General features: G+C 29.5%; 1 protein-coding gene across 2 annotated transcripts in view; it reads right to left on the bottom strand.

The window, feature by feature from the left end:
• The window catches only part of LOC111612427 (TOG array regulator of axonemal microtubules protein 1-like), a 68,259-nt gene that overhangs the window by 28,181 nt on the left and 29,168 nt on the right, over nt 1–10,910 (bottom strand). For both annotated transcript variants that reach the window (XM_023353640.1, XM_023353639.1), the window contains exon 4: nt 10,285–10,358. In XM_023353640.1, the coding sequence (XP_023209408.1) occupies nt 10,285–10,358 (74 nt within the window). The remainder of the gene's footprint in view (nt 1–10,284; nt 10,359–10,910) is intronic.

Genomic DNA, 10,910 nt, shown 5'->3' with positions numbered 1-10,910 from the left:
CGTAGCAAGAGTGATACAAATTGTTTCCTCCAGAGCACAATGTCAACTGTCCATTGCAATGACAGTTTACAAATTCAAAGTCGGTCTGGAGTCGGTCGATAACGGACGATTACGCCACTGTTTATGTTTGTTCGCACAATTTTCGATGAGTCATATCATTCTTAACTTGGACAGAAATGAAATCTGTTACAACGTTGCACTTAGTCTTTCATATTTGTTGTTAGTAATTTAAAAGACATTTTGAAACATATACGGAACGATAATAATTTTTTAAAATATAATAACACAAAAATGAAAAGGGAACTCGGGTACATTTATCGAGAGCCACAAATAATCCTTCAAAGAGCCACATGTGGCTCGTGAGCCGCAGGTTGGCCACCCCTGCCATAATTTTTCTCTTAAATACTTATTACAGTAGTACTAAATTATAATAATAATTTCTCTGTAATGACTTATCAGATCCATAATTCAGAATAGTTTAAGTATCATTTTAATAATTAAATCATGTTATTGTAATTTAAATAATTATTTACAATGAGATCTGTTGCTAAGATTGCCATATTTGTTAATTAACAATCCAGTTTGCAAACATAGAAAACAACCATTTTTCATTGAAATTTTTTAAAATTTCAAATCTTTAAGTGCATGATGGCTATTAAATGGGAAGTGATTATATAATATTCTATTAATTAAAGATCTTTACAAAAATTAAGATACATTTTGCTAATTATAATTATATAAATAAATTTTAAAATGAAAAACCAAACAGTTCACCATATTTAGAAATCATTTTACTTAAAATATTACTATTTTTCAAAGCTTTATCTTTATCTTCAAGTAAATCAAATGTAGGTTAATTTTGAACAATTAAACAATAATATTACAAAAATTTCTAAAACATTTTTGAACTTTGGTTGTCTTAGAAAAATGAAATCATCTTTTAACTAACAGATTAGTAATTAACAAATAATCATTTAAAAAAAATCAAAAAAATCAAAATTAGAGAGAAAGTTCATTTGTAAGAAAAGCTGATCTGAAAATGTCTGGATATAAGGGTCTAATGATAGGTCTTATTTCCTATAATGTTTATTTTCTACTATAATTAGTAGTAATTCTGTCATTTAAAAAAAAATGCCTTAAAGATTGGCATAATTAATGTAACCTTCTTCCAGTGGACTTCTATCAGTTTATCTAAGTCCTCTTCTTAGTAGTCTTACTGACATCACTTCTATATTGATTAATTTAATCTTGGTTAATTTTGTTGGTTTGGTTGGCTAATTTGAGTTCTGTACATGTTACCAATGTATTTTAGAGTTTTTTTAATTTAAGATATTATTATTCAATTGTTTGGAATTAAATTGTACCAGATGAAATTGAATGCGACTCCAAGAGCTTCAATAATATTAACGTTTTAATTAAACCGACTTCTAAATATAGTAAGCTATTTAATTTTTTGTTCTAATTTCTCATTGAAAGGAAGAAATCAATAGAATGACTACATTTCCTGTTAAATAAATTTTCCTTTTAGTTGAATCATGTTATTCTTTAATATTAACAGTAATTAAGTAATTAAAATAATAACTTTTATATTAAAATTGGTTATTTTATTACTAAGCTTGTTCAATTCTTTGAAGAATTAGATGTATTTCAAAAAAAAAAGAATCAATTAATTAGAAAGAAAGAATTAATAAGGTCAATGGTAATAATAATAATACTTTATTAAGCTATTAGAAAATTTTTCAGTTTATTTCAATTTAAATTTGTTGTAAAGACATTGAATGATTGTTAGATGCTGAAATGGGTAATTATTATAAAAGAATTCATTTCATATTTAATGTTTTAGCTTATTACAAGTTGCACTATTTGGACACTGAGATGCTTTTAATATTTTAGATTAGTTATAAAAAGCATTTTTTAAAAATAAATTTAATCATATCTATATAACTTTATAAATCTTTTAATATCAAATATGTATAAAATTCTATGGAAGTTTACATTTAAAATTAATCATGTTTAAAAAATATCTTAAAAATATATAAGTAATTTTAATCAAATAGTGTTTGTATTAACTTTTGAATATTGAATATTATTATTTGATACTAAATGGTTGTTATTCTACAAAACTATGAAAATCTGTTTTATTGTTAAGATAAAAAAAACATATAAATAATAATTACTAAATTATAAAATTTATCTTATTTTTTCTTTTTCTTATTAAATATAATAAGTTTGTTTTCAGATTTTATTCTTCTTATATGCTATATTCACAAATTGTTAAACCATGGTTTCCTTAGTCTGTATTCTCTAGGTAAGGTTTTTATGGCTATTTCTAAAATGGATGTGCACATTGCTTTCCAGGCATGGTCCATTTCCATCTCTTTCATCGTATTCAATTCTAGAGCCTTTCCTATTTCTTCCTGGTATTGTCGCATGGTGTCATTTAGCTTTGAGTTTATGTATATCGTATGCAAAAACCGATGGTTTTGCCTGTCCTTCATCATTACCTGGAGTTTCACTTTCATGCTGGCTCTCAGCAGGAACTGATCTGTTCCTGCTTATGTTCCTCTGAGACTATGTATGTTTTTTATGCTATTACGATATCTCCGGTTAATGAGTAAATAAATGATCTATTTGGTTCCTAGTTTTGCCATCTCGGGGTATCCATGTTTGTTTGTGAATGTTTTTCTAGGGAAATTAGTACTATGGATTATCAGATCTTTAATGCTGGCTAAGTTGATAAGTTGCTCTCCATTATCTCATGCAGTCTCTCCTTTCCTATGGTGAGTTGGAAGCACTGCTCTTTGCCTACTTTAGCATTAAGGTCCCCAAGAAACATCACTATGTTATGCATTGGAACCCCTGCCATTGTGTTCTCCAGCTACTCAAAGAATTCGTCTTTGTTTCCTCTGTTGCTGACTTCTGTGGGAGCATGGGCGTTGACCAGTGTGATATCGAACCATCGGCCTCTCATTCTGAGCTTGGAAATCCTTGCAGAAATGCATTCAAATGCCAAGATCAAGCGATGAAACCAGTACCTAGTTCATGTCTAGTACTTCCTCCATATAGGATCAACATGTTCTCTGATGTGATTATGTTGTCCCCCACCCACTGTGTTTCTTGGATGGCTGTGATATCCATCTTATATCTCTGTAGTTCTCCTATTACCTCCTTAAGTGTTCCTACTCTATAAAGGCTCCTTACATTCCAGGTTCCTATGTTCAGTCCATTTTTCCAGTTCCATTGTCAATTCCCTTTAAAGGCTGTCCAGTTGTTTTCTTGTGACTGTTTCATAACCATTCTATTTTTTTATATGGTGGGGTTGTTAGCCCCATGCATAACCCCCAACCTGGAAGACCTATATGTTATAATATTTATCGAAATCTCTTTAGATTAAAAAATTTTTTTTTGCCGAATCTTATGAATCTATAAGCTATAATTATTAGGTTTAAACTACTACAAAAAATTTTAATAATTAATTACCATAATTCCTCGTTTCTAAGATGCATTATTTTTTTAAATTTATTTTTACTTATCTGAAATAGTACTGTGTCTTACAATCAATGCCATCTTACATTTGCAGTCCAAAACAATACAGTGGGTGATTGGTTAAAGAACATAATCCGTTCCAAGACTTTATTTGTTATCTGAATTGTTCATTAACCGATTATTGATTTACTATAGGTTTTTATGAGAATTTGATTAATTCATTCTGCAGACTCCAAAAAATAAAAAATATATACTTTTTACTACGTTTATTTATAAAAATAGTAAAAATACATATATATGCAGTTGAATATCTTGCATTTTTTTCCATTTGTGGGGGTTAAAGAATCTGTCCAATGTTGATTGCTTTTCTCTTTTCTTCAGGATTTTTTGGAAGTAATTAATAGTATTGTAATTGTAGAGATTCCCAACCCCGTTAACCTTATTCTGGTTTGGATGCCACTTGGATGACTGTTGTTCTGACATCCTCCCACTTCTTCAAAAGATCTTTAGCAGTAGATGTTGACATTGGTCCTCTTTCGTCTTCCTCTTTTTCAAAAGAAAACACATCTCGCTGAGTTTCTTGGTATTCTTCATTTGAGAGTTCTTGGAGTTCTGTCATCAGATCAGTTTCCATTATGAGCTCTAAAATGCTCTTTATTTCTCAGACATGATTTTCATTACTCCATTAGCAGCTTGAGACTTGTTGATATATCTTTCATAGATAAGATTGTGTTCAAGTCATACTGTTTAGCAACACCAGACATCTTTTGCCCAGTTTCTATCTTTGCTATTATCTCTTACTTGGTTTCTATGGTGAGCACAGTTGTTGACACTCCTCCTCTTTTTAGGCTCCATAATATTATCAGTTTGTTTTAAAATAGAAAGTTCAGAAAAGCACTTACAAAGATTCAGAGAACAGAAATCAACTAGCCTACAAAGTATTATTAAATGCAAGGCCTGGATGAAATTTGGTATTAAAACATTAACTAATATCCGATGAGACAGTTAAACTTTCTCCTTTTGTAAATAAATCCTGACGTAAAACTTAACAAGTGCCCGTCTGACAGTCTCACGAAGACTATAAAAAATTATTTGTCAGAGAGGTAAACAAAAAGCTGGAATTACAAGGGAGAGTTTCAAAATTCGGAGGAATACTATCTGATTCTAGTTGAGCATCGATGCTGACGTCTCCTGCGCTCTGAAAGGTTTTGAATTGTTACCTGAAGATAAGAGAAAATCAATTGATATTCGTTATTTTCTGTTGCTTCTTTTTATGTTTGTTCAATAAAGTGTTTGTTATCTGAACATGTGTTCGTTATCCAATCTGTTCGTTAACTGATCACCCACTATATTAAGCAATTATCATGAATACCATATGATACATTACACAAAAGTAATAACAGACATTTAGTATTTAAAATGTCTACTCTGACTTATGTCTACTCTGAGCAAAGACGTTGGTATAATAAGTCCTCTTAATAAAATTATTAACAGGACTTATTATACCGACGTCTTTGCTCAGCAAAATTTAAGAAAACCTATCAGAAAAAAACACAGCCTTTATTTTTCACCTAGTGAAAAATGGGACTGAAAAATAAAGGCTGTTTTTCTGATAGGCCTTCTTAAATTTTGCTAAACAAAGATGTCGGTATAATAAGTCCTGTTAACAAAATAAGTCCAATTAGACATTTTAAATACTAAACTATAAAATAAGGACACAGAGGCATATGATTTAATAAATAACAGACATTTTTGGCTAGACAATTTAATGGTCAAATGACAGTTTAACACGTTCATGGTGTTACGAGGCACATGTGACTCGTATGAACATGTCTAGTTAGGGCAGCAAACATAATTGCTTATTTTTCTGTGGGGTGACACGTGTTTTGATAACATAATTCTACAAACATCATACTTGATATATCGATATTATTTTATAAGGTGCAATAAAATATATTAATTTAATAGTATGAGGCACGGGTGATTCATGCTGCCCTGTATTAAAATAGACTACAAGTCACGGGTGATTCGTAATGCCCAGCAGCTACCTAAACATTTATCTACTGACGCCGTGAACATGTTAAATGAGCTTTGCTAGTAATAAGTGTTAATTTAAATTACTTTTTAAATGTTTAAAATGCCTTCTAGATGATGATATGATGTAGTGTAAAAAGAAAAGATTGAAAGAGAATCATCTGATTATTATGTATTTTATGGCATTTGTTTTGTGTTTTAACTTGTTATTTAACAAAACTTAATATGAGTAAAACTGATTATTTAAAACTTTTTCCATATTTTACTTCACTAAAAAATCTTAAAATTTAGTTTCAAAATCATGTTGCCTCCTGGATTCAATGAAATATGGCAAATACAGATTTAATTTTCTCAACGCTAATGAACTTTGAAATTAATTATCAATGATCATTTGTTTATAGTTTAAATTTTAAATTGATTACATTCTAACTGATTAAACCATTACTAATTGATTTTCTTGGATTCCTGTCAATTTAATGTTCAAAAACTGAAATTATGCTTTTGATTGGCTTGTAAATTTCAAATGTAAACAATTTTGAACTTGAAATTTGAAAATTAATTCTGCCCAAAATATTTTAATTTCTTGCAATGATTAGTTAGAAAGAAAAAAATCAATTGACTAATGGTAATTTTAAGAACAGCATAAATAGGTGATTTTTGTTTAGTATCTCTTCTTTCAAACAAAGCTTTTACACCTTTTTATCATATGTAAATTTCTGTGTTTTTTTTTGTCTTTTGAATAGAATAAACCCCCAAAAAAACTCTTGCACAATTAGTTTTAGTCAATACAGTAAAAGCTCAATTTAACAAACCACTGCAAGACTGAAGAAATTGATCCATTATATCAAAAAGTCCATTACTGTATGGTAGAATCACATTAGAATATATCTCGATAACAGACTGCATATCGCAAACTGCAGATGTTTTCACCAGGTACAGATGCCAAATCAATGTATTTTTACCTCATTTCAGAAGATCTGTTATTGCAAACATAAGAAGATTCTACTGTATATAGTAATATCAACTTGTCCATTACTATATATTGTTAATGTGAACAAAAGCCAATTACATAGTGAACAAAATTTCAGTTGTAAAGTGTATAAGCCAGATTTTTATTAAACTTGTAAAAATAAAACTTTTATTCGTTTTTTTTAAAATATTTTTAAGAAAAGCTTGTTGTAGATTCTCTCTTGCTTTCCAAAAGTCTGGAATTGTCTGCTTACACAGAACATTACTGATTTTGGCTTGAGATTTTCCATGTTCAATATAATGAATTATATCTATTTTTTCTGTTAAATCTAAAGTTTTTCATTTCTCTTTTATGATCCATGTCTTTGCTTTATACAACAAATGCACAACTCCTTGCTCATAGAGAGAAGGAAATTAAAACTGACAAAAGTACTCAATCAGAAAATAGAACAAAAACTAAATGCAATGTGAAAATCTTTGCCAAAAAAGTGATTAAAAATGAATTTTTTATTAATTTTGTACTTATTTTTTCCAAATAAAGTAAATAAAATGATGGCTATGATGAAATAAAGCAGCAACTAAAAAGTCCATAGTAATGGAAGGACAGTGGTCTGTGAGACCTAAAAAATAGTCCATAGTAGTGAGAGTCCATTATAAAAGAGTCTGTTACAGTGAATAAGTTTTCTGATAATTTTCATATACTTTGGCCAATTAACATCAACTGCCTGTAATAATAGATGATCCATTATATTGGGGTCTTTAACATCAAGCTTTTACTGTATTTGTAAATTTTAAAAAGTATTCTACTACTGACTAATAAAGACTTGCTCAATCAGTAAATCCTATGAATAGAACCAAAGGCTGTTTCAATCTTAATCACAAAATATATACAGCTCCCCTACTTACATTCAACTTATGAACTTTCAGACTTATAAATATAAAATTATTTGTCCTGACGGACTGACTGACTCAATGATTCATCATCGCCCAGAGCAAACCGCTGAACCTAAAGAGGTGAAATTTGGTACACAGTTAGGGTATGTCATGAAAATGCACACTAAGAAGGGATTTTTGAAATTCCCCCGTGGGGGGAGAGGGAAAGCATTAAGACTTAACCGGAAGAATGGCTTCTACCGTACTATTTTAGATGTGATTTTTTGTTTTTATCTGCGTTGTAGTAGGGTATGCCATGAGAATGCACACCAAGAAGGGATTTTTTGAAATTCCCCTGCGGGGGGAGAGGGAGAGGATTAAGGCTTAACTGGAAGAACAGCTTCTACTGTACTATTTTAGATGCAATTTTTTGTTTTCAACTACGTTTAGTCTTTTTTGAGTACTTAGGTGTATTAAATTGATAACATTTCAGACATTGTTATAAATATTTTCATATATTTCGATTTTTTAACCAAATGTTCGAAGTGTTTTAAATTTGAATTTGTTATTGCATATTGGTTCGATTATAGAATGATTGTAGACATTCCAGAAAATTGATCAAATTGAAAACAGTTCGTTTGATTCTCAGCAATTCTCATTATTCTCAGCAGTAGGTGTTATATAACAATTACTATGGTTGTTGAAATACTGAATATAAATGGGGTTTGCTTGCAAAACCACTGCAGGTGAAGTCACGGGCAACAGCTAGTTTGATCATACATCTATAATTTAAATTTTGTGTAGATTCTAAAGTTCTCATGATGCTTATTGAGTGGTGTTAAAGTCAGTCTTTGGCTTGTAATAAATAGTAAATTTTAATAAATAATAAATAATGTGGATTTATTTCATTTAAGTATCATCATTTTTCAGTTTTGTGCAAATTCTGACATTCATTGCTGCTTGTGAAGTGTTGACAAAGTTGGTAATGTTCGAGTAATAGCATTTTTCGCTATTGTTTGCAATTTTTATAAACTTTATAGTTAGTGTTTCAAAAATGCATATAAAAAAATAATGGAAGCAGAGCATTAGTGAAGCTCCTTCTATGAGGCTTACAGAATTGTGTTTGTTATCAAAATCTGTTCGATCAATTTTGATTAAAACTGCCATTTTCCATTAACTGAGACGAAAAATCCAGAAATGTAATGCGAGTCTATTTAAATGTAAATCCAGCAATGAATCACTTAACTTTCCTGGCAACATTTAAAATTCTGGTGGTGCTACCCTGTTACGATATTTCATTAAAATAAACTGTTTACAGTTTTAATTATTATAAAATGGCAAAAAGCTTAATTTTGAGGGTAGGGATGGGCTTCATAAAAACTGTAAATGCTGATAACGAGTAAAATTGTCATTAAGTCTGACCCTATTCAAGATATGACATACGACCACCCTTTATCTCCCTACCCTATCAACCTTAAATCACCAAAATTTAATAGCATGAATATGTCTAATATACAAAGCTTCCTGCAAAATTTCAGATATTTTTGAAAGCACAGGAGTTATTAAGCTTCAAAGAGGATGAACGAAATTGTGTCACACACAAACACACACATTAACATTCCCATACACAGAAAAAATTCTGAATGTTTTTGCATTTTGTGACGTTTCAAGGTCCCCTAAATCTAAAAATGTAAAAATCTTGGAGGGGAGTCATTTTTTGACTGATTGCCATACTTTTCCCTCTGTTATCTATAACAGAACCAGGAAAGTAAAAATAGAAGTCCATGACTTCATTTTTGATATACAACAGTATTACAGTGACAATGCCCATGCTCTCCAATGCGAGAAGTGCACCTAACAGAATTTAGGCCTAGGGTCAAAAATAAAAACAGTATTATGTGCCCTAATGGAAATAAATGAGAAAAATGAACAAAACACAAGAACAAAGCAATATCCATCAATTGCTTTGTTATTGGATTGTCTCTCTGTACCTAGCAAGTGCAAGAATTGTATCTCCCATGGCCTGTAGGTATGAGGATAGCGTCTTTTGTGGTAGCAAGTGCAAAGTTCACCTGTCTGCATCCATCAGGTACTGTATAAGGATCACCTCTTCTGTGCCTAATAGGTGCAGGATTGCTTCTTTCCTTCCAGATCCACCTCAATTCTATTGCAATACAACAAAGGTCTCATGATGTCCTAGTAGTAAATCTAACAGTGGAGATAAATGCGAGAAGTATTGCTCTATTACCATGGAAACTAAAGTTGACTTTATAAAACAAGTGTGTTAGGTGAAAAATAACCACATTCGAAACAGCTGCTCTAAGCAGTAGTGAGCATAATGTATTCTTTTAAGTACATTAAAGGATCAAACACCAAGAATACATGATTATTCTGTGTACAAATGTACTTTCTAGGTTAGTTTTTGACTTATGAACATTTCAAATTACGACAGAACCTTAGAAACTCACCTGTTTGTAAGCAGGGGAGCACCTGTATATATTTTTTTGTGTAAATGAAAACTATTAAAACTTATGAAAAAAAAAAAAAAAACACTTGAACTTGGCACCATATTCAAAAAGAAGAGAAAAAATTTTTCATTATGAAATATCTCAAATGAGTTGAAAAATGTAAAAATACTTAAATAAATTAAATGATATATATCAAAATGTGATCTTTAATATACTGTATATAAAAGTTCAGGTAGAATTTCAGTATAGATTTTACACATAATTTTATTAAGCATTTTGTAAAATTTCAAATGACAATGAAAAATATTATCTTTATAAATAAGATATTAATTGCAAAAATCAAATCAAAATTAAAATATTTTTTACTTTAAAATTTTACAACTTATATTTGTTCTGAAAGAAACTTATAAATAATATATATGAATTTTGTATAAAATCTGTTAATATTACTTACTCGTGATTTTCATCTGATCCCCAACCAGTTGTTGTAATTGGCAACTCTTCATCATTTGCATCTGTTGCAATCATCTAAATTGTAAAATATGAGTTTTAAAATATAAATAACTTTTCAACTTTTAAAAAATTATTTCTCATTATTTAATTTGAATTCATACACACATAAAAACACAATCAAACAATAATTGAATTAATTACTAAATATAATGATTCATTCCTAGTTTCTTGATGTAATTTTTTAACGAATAAATGAATTAGATATTATTGATAAGCATATTATATGATAAAAATAACTTAAAAAGCTTAAAAGTTTATAATTACAGGCTATTCTCATTTAACGCTGGTTTGTTTTTTGCTAATTGAAGAAAATGCCAGTTTCAAAATTTTCCAAAATATCGAAAAAACTTTTTTCTACAATATGTGGAATATTTTTTTGCAAATACTAAATGCAAATATTTTTTTTGCAATTGATAGTAGTGTTAGATTCTACTACGCTTCTCTTTAATAGTGATTCCAAGCAATATTGGTTTGTTTATTATTCTAAAGTGTTTATTGTTCATATAATATTTCACTATTTTAAAGTGAAATTATTGTGTAATATTAAAACCAGAAAAATAACAGTCA

This window comes from Centruroides sculpturatus, unplaced genomic scaffold (assembly GCF_000671375.1).
Source record: "Centruroides sculpturatus isolate CEXI.00-Female unplaced genomic scaffold, Cexi_2.0 scaffold1747, whole genome shotgun sequence".
Classification (NCBI taxonomy): domain Eukaryota; kingdom Metazoa; phylum Arthropoda; class Arachnida; order Scorpiones; family Buthidae; genus Centruroides; species Centruroides sculpturatus.
This window is presented reverse-complemented; position numbering and strand designations above follow the sequence as displayed.